The sequence below is a fragment of the Penaeus chinensis genome, chromosome 43, assembly GCF_019202785.1.
Source record: "Penaeus chinensis breed Huanghai No. 1 chromosome 43, ASM1920278v2, whole genome shotgun sequence".
NCBI classification, from domain to species: domain Eukaryota; kingdom Metazoa; phylum Arthropoda; class Malacostraca; order Decapoda; family Penaeidae; genus Penaeus; species Penaeus chinensis.
Window position 1 is genome coordinate 2,691,745 of NC_061861.1, and position 17,500 is coordinate 2,709,244.

Below are 17,500 nucleotides of genomic sequence, written 5' to 3' on the forward strand. Positions count from 1 at the left end.
TACACAAAGATGAAAAGAAAGACTCTCACATCATAAGCAGAATAAGAATGTGCTGTTTCAAACTCATTGATATTTCCTCATCAGAGAGTAAAAGGCAAAATACAACCCCTTCATTTTTTACTTTGTCATTTGAAGAACACTCGATGACCTTGAAATGTTATGTTGTTATTCCATTTATATGATATCAGTGGTTTCTTTGTTTTTTTCTTTTTTTTTTGTTTTTGTGAACAGCAAGATGCACCTGATGTTTAATGCACTCTGTTGTCTTTCTCGTTAATAAAACTTCCCTTTTATGAACAGACTTGACTGTTGGAAAATGAAGAAAAGGTATGAATGATGAATGAACAATTCCACATCGGAAGATATATAAATTAATTACAGATCTTCCAAGAATATATGTTTTCATTTCCATTACATGGGCACAGTTATGGAAATGTTTATTCTCCCTCATAACTTTCCTGCATTTGTTCCCGCCATGTTTATTCACTAAATCCTTCATAACTATAAGAAGGGAACCCTTTAGATATGTAACCATTAAATGAAATTAAACAGACTGAACCAACAGAAGTGTAGTTTGTCTATTCCAAAAAAGTAAAAGCTATTCTCAAAATTTATAAAAGAAAGCAAAATGAGTTAGCCACAAATGACATACGAGACTGTACCAGAAGTTACAACTGTACCAGTTATCTATATCATCAATCAGTTCCTTTTTGATTAGAAAACATTTCCTATCAGAATGTTAAAATCATCCCAGCCCAGAGACATACACAAGTTCATTTTCTGAATCTTTTTATTTCACATTAAAGAGATCAAGATATAAAACCAGCTTTGCAGTTTAACCCTCACTGTCTCGTCACACAGCCTAACATTCCTCGTATCTTGGCATTTAGATCGAACAGAAGCATTTCATACAACATGCTTCATCTGGAGCTTCACACTGACTTCATCAATCAGAAAATTTCCATTACATATCCTTAAATATCTGGAACTTCACCCACACAAAACTCAACTTGAGTATAGTAGGTGAGTGAGTATTCATAGATATATGTACACTGAATCACATCATCATTGATATATATATAATATCCTATCTGTGATGTAAGAACATCTATGATTTCGATATTTATCGTTAAACCACTGCACAATAGAAATTTCCTAAGGAAAAAAGATCTCACATGTTAGTTACAAAGCTCATTTGAATAAGTTTCATGTTCAGAACAAGACTTCTTTAGCGATTTTTAAAAGCTTGTGTAACATGGGCCTTTTCTCAATGCTTCTCAATTATTACACAGAGGGAAATCATTATATAAAGTCCCATTTTCATATCCCTTTCAACTCTTCTAATCTTAGAGAATATTGCAATTGGTAATGACTAGATAACATACAAATATACAAATAGAACAGGAGTACACATTTATATTCCCATTAGATAGACCAAAATTAAAATCCGGTGGCATAACTCTATTAGAAAAAAAAAACGAAAAAAATGTGTGTATATGTATATGTATATATATATAACATATATATATAACCAAGAACGTATCCAATACCAAAATCAAATTCTGTCACCAGCATCTATTTCTTTACTTTCTTTTCCCACATAAAAAGCCTATAAACCGTTGATCTAAATTGGACTACATCACAAAATATGAAATATGTTGCAAGAATTCATTGTGTATATACATGTTATCTACTTTCAAAATGCCTGTCATATACTATAATACTCCTATGTTAAGATACTGTTAACGTATCTGATCATTCAGTGTTAACTGTTCACGAGACTTCCCATTTTTTGTAATATAGATATACAAATTTGTAATTCGAACTTTTTAAAATATCAGAATATTATCAATACCAAGTTAGCATATAAGTAGTATGATATGACTGACAGTAAACATCTCAAAATGTTACTTTCATTCAAGGGAGATTGTTAATTTTCTCTCTTCAAATATGAAAAAAATAAACAAAAATAAAAATATTTACTCAGATCTACCTTCTGCATTTAGTAACATAAAAATCATTATGAAAATGTGTTATGAAATATTTCAAGGTTGAAATGAGGATAAGAAATAATAAATGTATTATGTATTATGTATCATGTAATTGGTAAATAAATTATTCTACAAACATATTAGGAATGTAAGATATGAGATAATGTTTTGAACTTTTTTTTTTCCTTCCTTTTTCTGTGAAGTGAATGATTACCAAAATGAGTGAGAATAAGTTTGTTTGTTTTTTAATTCATGCAAACAATAGCATGTGACAAATGAGGGATAAAAACAAGACTTTAAATAAGTAAGACATACTAAAACGACACAAGGGAAAAAAACACATATTTCAACTTATACGAAGACTTGGCTTCATGATAAACCTTCTATCACGCATGCAAGTATTATACATTCCCACACTATACGACTGTCACTTTAACCCTTTCCTTTATTTCAACGAAAATTATTAAGGACAAAATTCACACAGGTACATCTTGTCTTTAAGAAAAAAAGCAACCGAGGCTCTAAAAGGCAAAGTATATTCAAACTAAAACCAGCTGCAAGTGGCTCTAGCAGCAACTGATATTCGGAAAATATATTATACGACTCTGTAACTAGATATACATAATTATTTAATGTTAAGTAGTTTTCCGCTTTTGAATGGGAGTCTACCTTCCATTACATAAAATCATAACATGTGAAATTCAAAATTAAGTATCTAACACATGATTATTCATTTGGCTGTATACTAGTGGGATGTGTGTTTGTGTGAGTGTGTGTGTGTGTGTGAGTGTGTGTGTGTGTGTGTGTGTGTGTGTGTGTGTGTGTGTGTGTGTGTGTGTGTGTGTGCATGAAAGTGCGTGTATGAGGGGGTGTTTGAGGGTAAGAAAGGGAGAGAGAGAGAAAGAGAGTGTGTGTAATAATATATATATATATATATATATATATATATATATATATATACATACATTTATATGTATGTGCAAAGAAAGGAGTGAATGGGGATGAACTTGTTCACAGGGCAAAAGCTGTGTTACAGAACTTCAATTATAACAATGTCATTACCAAAGTTCTCATCAGCACTTTTGACAATTCATTCACTGTGGACAGAAAACTGAAAAGTACCTTAAAAAAAATATTGACTAGAGGGAAGAAAAAAATCAATCTTTAAAAAATAATTTCCTTATCACAATAACCATCTCTCACATCATTTTCATTTCATGTTTTATTTCCTGCATTTTAACATTTAACAAATTTAACCTAAAAAATAGTTCTTTTAAAATACATTTCAACCTACAAGAGGTTATCTCTAGTCTCCGGTAGCTTGAGGGACACAATGCTACCGAGAAGGAGGACAACTGAAGTGGTTAGCATAGGAATCGCCCGGCTTGTGTAGATGAACTGCCCGAAGCACAGGGACCCTAAAACGCCCGCTATCCTTGACGTAGCACTTAGGAACCCATATGCTGTTGTCCTGTAAAAGACGAAAGTGTGCGTGAGGATTACTTATGTATCTGTAAAAGACGAGAATGGGTGTGAACAGGATTGATCGCGTACCTGTAGAATATGAGAATGGGTGTGAACAGGTGTGTGTGTGTGTGTGTGTGTGTGTGTGTGTGTGTGTGTGTGTGTGTGTGTGTGTGTGTGAGGATAAATTATGTATTTATTTGTTCTGTTTTTCATATTCATTACTTTGTCATTGATTTTTCTTTTCCATTCTCATTTATCATTTAGGGTTTTTTTCTTCATCATAATACACACGTGATCTGTTTGACTTATAAACACGCAATTGAAACAATATGTTCAAAATTTCACTTCTGCTTCATAGCGAGTCTACACATTAGCAATCCACAAAATAGTTATACCTGATATGAGTTGGAAAGGCTTCGGTAGATGCTATGTCTAAAGCATTCCACCCAGATATGAAAATGAAATTGAACACAGCTTCGAAGACAATCACGCCGATCTTGCTGTTTAAAAACCATATGAAGAAAGCTGATATTGAAGATAAAAACATGGACACACCTGGAAAAGAATTAAAATTGTTTGAATATAATAAAAAATGCAATGCATATCTTTCTGATTTTTTTTTTTTTTTTTTACACAATTGGATTCAACAATTCATCCAACAGTAAAAATAATTCCAGTTAAATTATTTCAATGATGAGAAAGAGTAGGTACAAGAAATTATGTCCCAGTTAATAAGAGAGGAATTGCATAATACCAAAGCTCAATCTAATTCATCAAAATGAATATATATACATATACATATTTTTTTTTATTATTAATAAATTCAGGCTACGAGAAATCAAGTCAGCAAAATTATAATAATAATAATAATAATAATAATAATAATAATAATAACAACAATATTAACAATAATAATAGTAATAATAATAACAACAGCATAAACATCAACAACAATGATAATAATAATAGCAACAACAGCATCAACAAACAGAAGGCTGAAAGCCCCGGCCGCCTTACTCATGATCTTGACCCGACCGATCCTGTCCATGAGCAAGGAGGTGATCAGAGTCCCGGGAATGATGGTCAGCTGGCCGATGAGGTTCTCTTGAAATACTTCCTTGTAGTGGATGTTATAGTCGAAGTCGAGCTTGCAGCCGGGCACGTCCGCACGGAATATGTTGTTTCTTCTGTCACAGTCTATGAATCGGTAGTCATATAGGTCGGTGTCGATGAAGAGGCAATCTTCGATCGTGGAGTATCTGCGTGTTGAGAGAGGGTTCGGTTTAGGGCGAGAAATGTACGTGTGGAAATAGGTGTCTATGGAATGTTTTATTATGTCTTAATTACTGTTTTTTTTATTTGCAAGAATTGGTTTGAGTGGATAATCCTATTCGATTATTTTATTAAAGAAACAATATCCATCAACCATAAAAAAGTAACTGAAATGAAAATAGAAGTAGAGAGAAAATGGAAAAAAAAAATAAACAGAAAAATCCCGAAACAAAATAAAATCTATAATTATTAATACAAAATAATGAATAATAAATACAAAAAACATAACAAAATGAAACGAAATAAAAACCTAAAAAGAGACACACAAAAAAAAAAAAAAAAAACAATAATAAAAATAAGAAACATAAAAAAATCAGTTTTCCTAAAATTACAGGAAAATAAAACAATGACTCAATCCCAAACTGCGATCTCAGAACATGCGCAGCCACATACTTGAAGAAGCTCTTGCTACTCCGCACATTCGAGAAGAGACAGTCCATGAAAGTGCAGTTCAGGAAAATCACATGATTCATGACAACGTCCTTGAAAGTGACATTGTTGAAGATGACGTCATTGAAAACGCGGTTGTCGAAGAGGCTGTTGTCTAATCTCTCATCCATGAATGCCTTTCCTGCAAGAGGGAAACGTTGTAAAGGAAATACTGAAAGGAAAATCTGTGCTGATTTGTAATAATTGGTTAACTACCCTAGGAAATGAGGGGCATCATTCTTATCTCCTGAGTTTTGAGTTTTAAGATTTTTAAGGAATTCAAATGTTACTTTACATTCCCTACCTCTAATATGCCAGGACACTTCCTACTGAATATATCCTGTGACCTTTATTCAGTGTGCAACATTTGAGATCAATTAACAAAAATCAAATTGGAGTTATTATTGATTAACATCAAATGAAATAATTTGCATCTAGTTTGATGAATAAAATCTATGACTAAAAAGCACTAAAGATACTTTCAAAATACAAAAATCTGCCAAAGTTTTAAAGTATTTTTTTTTACAGATCATGTTTCTATGGTGAATTGCAATGACAGTGAATCCTTTAAACTGGCTCTCAATATTGATATTGAAAAATCAAACCACCCATAAATTGTCATCATAAACTATCCGTAACTTTTCGCTTCATCCTATGGACAGACCACGATGATAATTAACCCATTAACTAATCATTGAAAGAAAATCTGCGGAACTAAGAGACATATTTGGCATTGAAAGTATCTCTAATATCATACATCAAATGCGTTTCAGGTGGTTTGGCCAAGTGGAGACAATGGACACAGAAAACTAGACCAGTAAGTGTAGAAACTTAATGTTACCAGGTTCCAGTGGTAAAGACTGGCCCAACAAGACCAGGTAACAAGTAATTCAAGGGGATAGAGATAGGGGAAAGAAAAATAGATAGCGCCCCCAACCCATGATAGCTTGGAAAATGGACGGTAGACGAAGAGGAGGATGAATACATGAACACAACCTCCTCTATGAAGGTTGTAAGTAGTAAGCACATACTATGGAAAAAAGGTAAAACTCTAAACTAAAACTCTAAAGAAACATTATTCCTAAAATCAGATTTTTCTGCATTTACGAGTTAATAAGTAACTAATAGATTGGTAATATCCTACTAATAAAAAAAAACTTTGTACATCTGCACTTACCATCTGTAGTCTGAGCATGTTTGTTATATTCTTCACTTTGCAGAAGTTTTATGTATTCAGGGAACCAGACTGACAGACCATAGAACCTGTATAACAATAATTTTTCATGAGTATACTTTCTCTTATTCATAGTACTGTATATCTGATTTTCTATAGCCATCTTAATTTCTTTCTCTCTCTCTCTCTCCCCCTCCCTCTCTCCTCCTCCTCCTTCCCCTCCCTCTCTCCCTTCCTCATCACCCCCTCTCTCTCTCCCTTTCCCTTTCTTTCTCCTTCTGCTCCCCCCCCCCCCCTTTACCACTCTCTCCTACCCTTCTCCCTCTCTCTTACTCCTTTCTCCTCTTTCTCTGTCCCTTCCTTCTCGTTTGTCCCCTTCCACCTCCCTTTGTCCCCCTCATCCGCCACTCTCCCCTCTTCCCTTTCCTCCTCCCCTCTCCCTCACTTTCTCCTCTTTCACCCTCTCCCTCTCCCTCTTCCATTCCCCTCCCCCTCCCCCTCCCACTTCCTTCCTCTCCCTCTTCCCCTCCCCTCCCCCTCCCCTTCCCACTCCTCTTTTATTTGCCCTCTCCCTTTCTTCCTCCCCTATTTTTCCTCCCCTTCACCCTCTCCTTCTCCCTCTTCCTCTCTCTCTCTCCCTCACCCTCTCCTTCTTCCTTCTCCATTTCCATCTCCCTTTCCCTCCTTCCTCCTTCCTCCTTCCTCCTCCCTTTCCCTCTCCCCTTCTCCCCTGCACTCCCTCTCATTTCACAAGCCAACTAACTCACCCAAAAGCACAGGTGAACCACACAATAAGGAGCAGAACTGTTGACTTGAGGTACGGGGGAATGAATAGCTGGAAGAAGAGGCCCCAGAACTGCAAAGAGAAATCATTATGTAAGAAATACATCAGCCTTCAATCATACGAGACCTACACAAGAAAAGGACGCAAATTAAATCAAATACCCATTATAATTCGAACAAAATTGAATCCAAAACAATTTTTTATTCAGCAAAACGTAAAGAGTTAAATCCACATAGATAAAAAAAAAAAAAAAAAAAAAAAAAGAAGAAGAAGAGAGAGAAAGACAATAAAAATTACCTGATCAAGTCCGTAAGACAGGTCGGAAAAGAAATTCTTGCCGACGCCCTGAGGAGGTGTGTGTCGCAGGGAACGATGGGTTCCTGACGGCAGTTCCAGTTCCGTGAGCTGGTATTCGGCTCCTGGGTTTTGTGCGTTGTTCCACTTGAAGATTTTCTGCAAATTGTGCTTCGTTGAGGTTGGTTGCGTAATGAGAGGTTAGCTTATTTGTTTGTTTGGCCGTTTGCCTCTGTTTTTTTTACTTATATATGTATATATATATATATATATATATATATATATATATATATATTTAGATGTAATGATAATCTCTTGATTATCTCATCTTCTCTCTCTCTCTCTCTCTCTCTCTCTCTCTCTCTCTCTCTCTCTCTCTCTCTCTCTTTCTCTTTCTCTTTCTTTTTCTTTTTCTCTTTCTCTTTCTCTTTCTCTTTCTCTCTCTCTCTTACTCTCTCTCTCTCTCTCTCTCTCTTTCTCTTTCTCTTTCTCTTTCTCTTTCGTTTTCTCTTTCTCTTTCTCTTTCTCTCTCTCTCTCTTACTCTCTCTCTCTCTCTCTCTCTCTCTCTCTCTCTCTCTCTCTCTCTCTCTCTCTCTCTCTCTCTCTCTCTTTCTCTTTCTCTCTCTCTCTCTCTCTCTCATCACCATCCACATTTACCCCTCTCTGACACTGAAATATGTTAAAATCTAATGTCTCTTACAATCTGTAGGAAATGAAAAATATAAAAATACATAAATACACACACACACACACACACACACACACACACACACACACACACACACACACACACACACACACACCATGTATACATTAGTCTTTATTCTAATCATGCAAGATCACAGTATTCTTAATATAAACCCAAAACTCATAAATCTGGAGAATAAAAATGTACAGTCACTGTTAAAATCCACATTAAAAATCTACAAATACTATGAATCTGAAAAATAAATCTTATCTTCATAATACAAGAGATGTACTTGACCGGTTTCAATTATATCTTCGTGAGAAATACACGATGTATCCATGACGAAGAAACCGGTCAAATACATCTCTTGTATCGTGAAGACATTCATTCTCATTCATACCTTTTCCTACAATTGTCAACATGAATACGGTTCATATTACCTTATATACCATGATGGCTTCAACGTCACGACCCTTTTCGAGCAAGAACCGCGGTGACTCTGGCATGAAGTACAGCCCGATGACAGCAGCAAAGGAAGGGAGGGAACACACCACGAGAAAAACGCGCCAGGAGCTGAAGTGGTGTTGCTCGTCCAAAACTACTGTGATACCTGTTCATTGGGAGAGTCTGGGTTATGTGTGTTCTATCCGCGAAGCAGATTTTTTTTTTTTTTAGATGACGGGCGTGTAAAAACGACTTGTTGGTGGTAAGGGTGTGTTTGTGTGTAGGGGAGGGGGAGAAGAGGGGGTGTATGTGCGTGGAACAAACAGAAAAATGTAAATTCATGTAAATTAATCCAAACAAATTATCCCAAACGGGGCAATTCTCGTTGCACCCCATACCCACACTGCTTCCAAAAAAAAAAAAAAAAAAAAAAAAAATGAGTCGGATGTAATATAACTAAAAGCTGCATAGGATTGTTGAAAATTATGTTAAAATGTTTGTGTATGTGACCAAGAGTAAAAGCGAACACTTTTTCACTAGCATATCATCAACTCGATAGGTAAAGCGAAATTTTCTCGCAGCAACTTGACTACAACAGTGGCGATTTAAATTAAATAATAACGGATCTTTGAAGTCTCGGGCAGGCAGGCGAAGCATTTAATAACCTGGGTGTTATTACCCAAAGGTGTTAATTTATGACTGAGTAAGATTCACTGTAAACCAGGGCTGTCAACTGACATGTTCACATCAAATATACCCACAATTGTTACTGGAAACCCGGACTGGCACTGGAAACCGTTGTTTGGCAATTTGACTTCAGAAATAGCTAATTCTGGCCCATGTGAGACTTTCTAGTTTCCTTTAAGTTTGTCAACATTAAACCGTTTTCAATACGAAGCGCATAAATTTGGTATTCATTCAGACACCAAAATGGCTTCTTTTAGGCGTATTAAGAAAACAATTAAAAGGGATATGCATGGCCTTTTGAGAAAAGTGATGGAGAATTTTAAAGGCTCCTCTCAGTCATGTTTACAGGATATTTTATTTCACGGGCATCTAGATCTACAAAACCAAAATATATATGTGTGTGTGTGTGTAATATAGAGAGAAAAATGACAAAAAGAAAAGAGAAAAAAAGAAACATACAGCTGCCCTAAAAAATCAAACTCACCAGTCCTAGGAATTATCGCCCACGCCATCAACGCCGTGAACACGCCGCCCACCGCCCAGAACACCAGCAGCCACGACAGATGGCGCCCCCTCTCAGCCCGGGTCACAAACTCACAGTAATAGGCAAACACAATTGGAATCCCGCCGCCAATTCTGATACAAAGAGAGCGTGATGATAAAGCTAAGGATTAAAACACAAAAAAAATATATATCTGGTGAGTAAGCACAAAAGAGCTTGTATATCTCTTTGGTGATTAAGCGCAAAAATTCCTTGTATATCTAACTTTTTAATGCGTTAAAGAAAGAAGTGTGATGATTTGTTTAGATCAGTACTTTGAACGTTTCGAATCTTAAAGTTTGATGACACACTAAAACCAGAATATTACAGAGGTAAGTAGTGACTGAATGGTTAGTGTTTTGTTTACTTTATTGTTAATATATTAAGAAAAAAACTTAATGTCAGTAAAATAACGACAGGTCCAGACAAATACCACAGCCTCTCTCTCGTACCAATGAAGAAGAAAAAGCGAGGAAAATACAGAACAAAAAAATAAAATAAAACACAGATCGGTCTGTCATCATTACCCAATGCCAGAACAGAGTCTGGTCGTCATGAAGATCCCGTAGGTGGGCATGAAAGCTGTCATGACCCCAAACAAGGCATTTACAAACAGCGCCGACAGAAGCGCTCGCCGACGCCCCACGTTGTCGCTCAAGCTGCCCCAAATCATTGCCCCGATCATCATGCCAATGAACGTGATGGCGGCTGGAAGGTGAAGGAATGTGGGATTATTATTTTTCCTCCAGCTTGAGCAGGAGGGTTGAGGAGGGAGTGATTTCAGTTGTTTGTGGAATTCAAGTGTGCGTATTGCATATTCCAACGCGAGTGAAATGGATCGGCTTCGAATCCTCCTTGAATATTAAAACTCGTCAAGAAGCTAACTTTTTTTTGTTTGTTTGTCATTCATCTTCTTTACGGAAAAATTGAAAATACCCCAATCATCCAATCCAAACCAGCAATCAAAACACACCTCGAATATACTAACAAAACCGAAAACTTCTTGAAAAAAAAATGAAAAACCAGACTCGCAGCTTCACTCACCGAGCCAGCCTTTGTCAGTCCCGGACATACAAAGCTCCACCTCGGCTGACGGGATCACATACGCTACGACGAAGAGCTCGATGGTGTCAGCCGCGAGACCGAGGCCTGTGATCATGAGCAGAAGCCACTGGAAGGCCCCCGTGCCGGCCTGGAAGGGGGGGACAGTGAGAGTTGTGATGGAAACAGGAACGTCAATGGGGGGGGGGGGGGGGCTTGGGGATATCTCCCCCCACCCAAGACTCTGTTTACTCCCCTCAAGGTCTGGCTTGGCGCCTCCCACCAAGAACCACAATTTTTAACTGAGTAAATGACGCCCCTGGATAGGAAGCCCAACAGGTAACTGACATCCTAATTACAGATACATTGCTTGATTCTCGTTGTTAGCTTATAATTATTTTGTAATTTCATGTTAATAATTATGCACAATTTAGATTTGATGTGGTTCTTATTTCTCTGAATAATTCAATAATCTGGAGTAATGGATATTGTTGTATGTTGTATGTTTGCTGTATGCTGTATGTATGATATATCAAAGTCCTTAATTCTCAGTTTTGTATTTTCATTTTTTTCTTTTCTTTTAGTTTCTGTTACGGAGGATAGGCATCTATTTAGATACTTCAAGACCTGAAATATCAGATATATTCTTCATTATAAGATGATATAATTAGAAGTAAACTCCATACAAATCAGACCAATCTGAACAGAAATAAAGGGCATTTTCTCTCACCTGTTGCCACGCAAATACTCACCTGCTGTATGGCATCCTCGTGAAACTGCGAGAGGAGAGGGGCATCACTCTCCACATAGTCCAGTTCATCTCCTCCATCAAGGTTACCCTCCCCACCTCCACCTCCTCCTCCTCCACGGCCACCACCTCCTCCAACCCCTCCTCCCCCACCTCCGCCTCCACCTCCTCCACTTCCTCCCATCCCACCTTCGCTCTCCCTTAGCATTCCACCTTCAGACGTGTAGCTGCGGCCTCCTCCACTGCCGTGACGCACCAGGGACGCGGACTCGAGCCCGTCTCCTCCTCCACTCATGATAACCCTGGCGACAAAAGGTAATCAATGGTAGTGGACAGAAGGGTAATGGTAATGGACAGAAAGGTAATCAATGAATCACTGGAAATTACCAGACGGAGCTAGAACTTTTACGTCTGGCGGTGATTTTTATATATATATAAATATAAATATAAGGTTTTTATTAGGAGGAAATGATAACTTACGCTTTAAAGTTTTGAAATGAAAAGCACTGGCGTGAAAGAAAAAGCAAGTAAGAAATACACTGCCTATTTGGGTTTAAAGAAAGACTGTTTTCTCTTATACTTCATACGGAATCGGATATAAGATAAATAACTAATTTCCTATTTAGCAGTTTATTATACATCTGTATTCCGTTTATAACGGATAAACATTATATTTATCATCATAAACAAAGAGAAAGTTATATTATTGGGATAGATTTATGGAGAAGTTTATCACAGTTAAACAACGGCGTTTAAAATTAAGAAGGAAATCTTATGAAAGTACCTGTATGTGTGTAAACGTGGACAATTCTTGATACAATGTCAGCACATACAAACTGAACAATAAAATTAGTAATTCACAAAACTGTATATAATTTTAGATAAGAAGCTTGAGAAAAATATGATGCTGACTTAGATAGGAATTTGATACTAATGATTACGAAGTGTAGAGATTGCATATAATTCTGATTAGTGTTTTGAGATGATAAAAGAGGAATTTCTAATGATATTTGTGGTTCAAGTAGTGAATCATGTTATATAAGAATAAAAGGCATTTACGTATGTGTGAAAAGGCTAAAAAAAAAAAAAAAAAGTGCATATGCTAGCGTGTGCATTTTCTATATTATCTATGGAACGAACACCTTTTGCATCTTTAACAAATACAGAACTTTATGCCCACAAGTACAAATACCAGCTCTGGCCCTCTCTCGTGATTTTTTCTCCATTTTCTACCACTTCCTCTTCCTTTTCTTCTTCTTTTTCTTCGTCTTCTTTTACACGCAGACATATTACCTGGGAGAATATAATCCACCTGTTGGCTCCCCAATCAACATACTTGGCCTAACATCCCTTTTTTTGCAGTACTTCAAATATTCTTGCGATGTTATTTATTCATAATTGCCTATATTCATTTCTCGGTTTATTGGTTGTATCTACTGCAGGCACCTTTATTTCCTATCTGCCCAGAAACCACGCCCCTTTTCCACATCTAAGTCACTGATTGGTTGATATACAATGTTTGGGTTGCTATCCATATACGTACACTGTGTCCGTAGCCTACACTTACACCTGCTCTGCATGACAACGTAAAGTAAATGGACACATAAAAACTTAAAGACACTTACACCGTTAACACTTTAGAGAGGATGTTAAAAGGCTTAACGTGGGTTACATTCCATCCAGCGTCAAGGGTATTATCAGGTGTTTAAATAAAGCTTATTCATAATTTTGTTTTGTAACAAATATACACTAAGGATATATAAATGACACCAAGGGTAATGCGCAATGAGCAGTAACCTATGGATCGTACAGGTTCAATACATTCCATGTTATTGTGAAATTGATAAAATTATAAATAGCCCGTATTCGAAGGGAGAGTAATTTGGTCAAAGGCTACACACTATATATCTAAACCTTTCTCCAGCCAATGATAACAATAATCGATACTTGTAAGCAATATACGATCTCATGAGTGACATATGACAGTTACCAGCAGATGCTATATCTCGAGACGATGGCTTCTCTTGGAACATTTCCATCCCCCTTTGAATAGTCTATTTATAGTTTCATCAAATATATAGCTTTGAGAGATATTTATGAATTCCCAATGTTTAGTGTTATGCAGAAGAACTGGTGAAAACGCACATTGCATGAATTTTGCTTGGTCATCAGTTTGGAATTTAGGGGAAGGGAAACATTATAACCCAACTCGCTAATTAAGCCCCACGTGACTCATAAGACTAGAATTTTTTTTGAATTCAGTAAGTATTAGAAATGAGAAGTCCCCCCAGCGGAATTCTTTCGGAATCGTGTAAGTACTTTGTTGACTGTGTGCATTGTTTTTTGTTAATGTTATTACTATTATAGCCGTCATTAGTAGCATTATGAGTAATAATTATTATATAATTATCATTATTATTATTGCTGTTATTACTATTGCTATCATTATATTAATTATATAGATATATACATATATACACATACACACATAATAAATATATATATATATATATATATATATATATATATAAACTTATACACACACACACACACACACTCGACACACACTCGGACACACACACACACACACACACACACACACACACACACACACACACACACACACACACACACACACACACATACACACACACACACACACACATATATATATATATATATATATATATATAGATAGATAGATAGATAGATATGTGTGACTCTCCAATTCTGAACTTATAAATCTATAGCGGTGTTGATAATTGGTTTTAAGCCTAAGCCAGTAATTACCGGAACAAATAAAAAGCTTTGGGTTAGAAATGCGTGTTCAGTCATTTCTAAATCAAATGATAATTATAGCAATCAATTAATAAAAAAAAAAAAAAACGCGAGACAATGCAAATATTCAGGAATTGATGACGATGATAATAACATCACCATCGTTGTGAATAATGATAACCGCAGTCGCTAAGATAATAATAATATATAATTTGTGCCAGTAACGATAACCGTAGTCATTAAGATAATAATACTATATAATTTGTCTGGTTCATAGACCGCATAAACACATGGCAACGCGGCAGGATCTTCAGACCAAGCTTCCCCTGAGACCTTCCCCATCGCCGGGCAACGAAGGACGGAAAAAACTCACCACACGGAGATAGAGTTGGGGGAGTGAGGCACCAGGAAGGTCGGGACGTTCCTCGAGAGGAGACGCGACCCGCAACGCCTCCTTCCCCGCAGAGAGGGGAATCGAATCATATTCCTAATTGGGGTTTCTATCATCACAGGTGTCAGCTGCGTGACCTCGGGGGATAAAACGAGGTCGTGATCCGCTTCGATTTCTTCCCTCTCCGGCGGGAATGGCGAGCGGGAGAGGGAAGTGTTCGAGCCGAGACATGTGGAAACCTGGGTTTGGTTTGTGAAAGCTCGGCTCGCGTAGAGGGCCTCGTCCAAGCGCAAAGCCTGCCGGAGTGTTCGGCCGTTGTGTCGGCGCGAGGCCAGGCGTCGTCGGGCCGGGTTCTCCTGCGATGCCCGAGGCTCGCGTGGTTCCTCCTGCGATGCCCGAGGCTCGCGTGGTTCCTCCTGCGATGCCCGAGGCTCGCGTGGCTCCTCCTGCGATGCCCGAGGCTCGCGTGGTTCCTCCTGCGATGCCCGAGGCTCGCGTGGTTCCTCCTGCGTGGAATCAACAGTCACTGACTCTACGGCCTGGTGGGTCGCGTCCTCTGGTCCCGTTTTCCCCCTGGCGGCTCGTATTTCCTGGCGAAGGTCATGGAATCTCGCTCGTTCCGGAGTGGCGGCACTTTCAGGCGTCTGCCCTTCATCATGGCACTTATCTGCTTCTCTCATGTGTCGAGCCATAAGGTCGGGCAAAGCAGCATCGTATATCGTGGGCTCTGACACGTATATCAGCGAAATTTCTATTGTAATTTCGTGTTGTAAGATACCAGGGTGCAAATTTCCTTCTGAGGAATTTCAAAGCGAACTTTAATTCTGACAGAATTCTTCTTCGGAGTCTGTATTTCAGAGTATCCCTATATCTTATACAAACTAAAACGTTCTTTGTGGATCTACCGGGAATTCCATCCCTGCAGTTATGGACCGTAGGCACAACTAACTCGTATACGTAGTGTTCGATCACATTAACCACCGCACTTCTAAACGGGCTTCAAAAACCCTTCGAAATAGCTTCATCCCGGACACAATCAATGCACAAATCAAAACGAGACTTTCCTTGTAACTCTCACGTCCTTATTTTCGTCCCTTTTTTCCACCACACAGAGGCCAAGAGAGAAGAGAAGATCCCAGCTCGTGAGGGAACGACTGCACTGTTGCGTGTGGCGATGCCTTCCGTCTTCGACCTCCCTCCCTATGCCGCAGCAGACACGCACCGCCGACGCTTTGTAGAGAAGTCTCCCCGAGAAAGTAAACAAAGAAAATGGGGCGACGACACACTCTTCGTGACGATGATTATTCATTGATTTTTCCTTTGTATAACCGTTCGTAATTTCAACAATTAAGGGGATTCCGATGGCGTTACGTCATTCATTCTTCTCAACTTTGTTTAAAGCTATATGATTCGTGAAATCCGAGATATCAAATGAGTAACTTTCATCATCAAGTATAGCAGATATTAATAAACTTCTAAAAACAAGCAAGCGTACTTTTAAAACAAGCAGAGGTAAGATTACTACCATGAGGCAGTTATGCAAGGCCGGAGATTTGTATACAAGGTCACAGGGAATCACGCAAAGGTCTTCCATCAACACATGTGGTATGTGTGTGTGTGTGTGTGTGGTGTGTGTGGTGTGTGTGTGTGTGTGTGTGTGTGTGTGTGTGTGTGTGTGTGTGTGTGTGTGTGCGTGTGTGTGTGTGTGTGTGTGTGTGTGTGTGTGTGTGTGTGTGTGTGTGTGTGTGTGTGTGTGTGTGTGTGTGTGTGTGTGTGTGTACGCGCGCGCGCGTGTGCGTATGTTTGTGCGTGTGTGTGTCTGTCTGTGAATACACACACACCTTGCAGAGCGAGTATTGAGTGATACACCGTCCGGCTTAGAGTTTCTTCATCTCCTTATTTCAGTCATTAATTACTTCCTAAACCATATGTATTCGGAAGCTATAACATGTAATATATCAAAGTCAAAACACCTGTATATCACTGCTTTAAGTCACATTTACGTAAAAACAAACGATTAAAACGATAATTATGGATAACCAAATGACAGTAAAATATGTCAACCTGATAACTTTGTTTACATGATAATAATGCGCAGGAGGGACGATTCTCTGCTCTAATTTAATATCGTATCTTCAAAACATCGGGAACTATACCACCACCATCATAATTAACATTTCGCCATCGTTATCCTTATGGTGATAAAATTCTTCAATTGTTTTTGGATAGCCACTGGATGGCATATTGTTCGGACGGGTTTGAGCGATTCGGACGCATTCGTAGCCGTTGGAACGAACGAAACGCTGCAGAATTATGCATAAAGCACTGGTATTAGTACGTAACCTTGCCTAAAAATAACTTTCTCGAAAACAAGTACCATTTTCAAATAGACTGAGATTATTACGAATGAAGTGAGGATAGCAATGGATATAGAGAGATAGAAGTCTGTAGATCAAAAGATGAGAAACTGTTTCGGATATTTCTTTAAACCCCATTTATGTGAGGGTAAAGTAACCCCTTATTCCAAAGCGGATGAGAGCAGTATAAAAGCTGATTTCTTCTCTCCAGTATATCGTTTTATCTTGCCTTCTACGTGGGTTGCAGTGATAAAAGATAATGGAAATAAACCAATATATATATATATATATATATATATATATATATATTGAAGACATATGATTCGTTTCTTAGTTCATAATAATATAAAGAG

General features: G+C 37.9%; 1 protein-coding gene across 1 annotated transcript in view; it reads right to left on the reverse strand.

Annotated features, from left to right (window-relative positions):
• The window catches only part of LOC125048171 (synaptic vesicle glycoprotein 2C-like), a 12,029-nt gene extending 214 nt beyond the window's left edge, over positions 1-11,815 (reverse strand). Inside the window, exons 1-12 of the mRNA XM_047646732.1 lie at positions 11,626-11,815; positions 10,877-11,024; positions 10,360-10,540; positions 9,776-9,927; positions 8,601-8,770; positions 7,475-7,630; positions 7,161-7,249; positions 6,397-6,482; positions 5,184-5,361; positions 4,476-4,717; positions 3,854-4,013; positions 1-3,462 (exon numbers count right to left, since the gene is read on the reverse strand). The exon at positions 1-3,462 is cut by the window's left edge and continues 214 nt beyond it. Coding sequence (XP_047502688.1) covers positions 3,282-3,462; positions 3,854-4,013; positions 4,476-4,717; positions 5,184-5,361; positions 6,397-6,482; positions 7,161-7,249; positions 7,475-7,630; positions 8,601-8,770; positions 9,776-9,927; positions 10,360-10,540; positions 10,877-11,024; positions 11,626-11,805 — 1,923 coding nt within the window. The 5' untranslated portion in view covers positions 11,806-11,815 and the 3' untranslated portion in view covers positions 1-3,281. The remainder of the gene's footprint in view (positions 3,463-3,853; positions 4,014-4,475; positions 4,718-5,183; positions 5,362-6,396; positions 6,483-7,160; positions 7,250-7,474; positions 7,631-8,600; positions 8,771-9,775; positions 9,928-10,359; positions 10,541-10,876; positions 11,025-11,625) is intronic.
• Between the last annotated feature and the right edge of the window lie 5,685 nt (positions 11,816-17,500).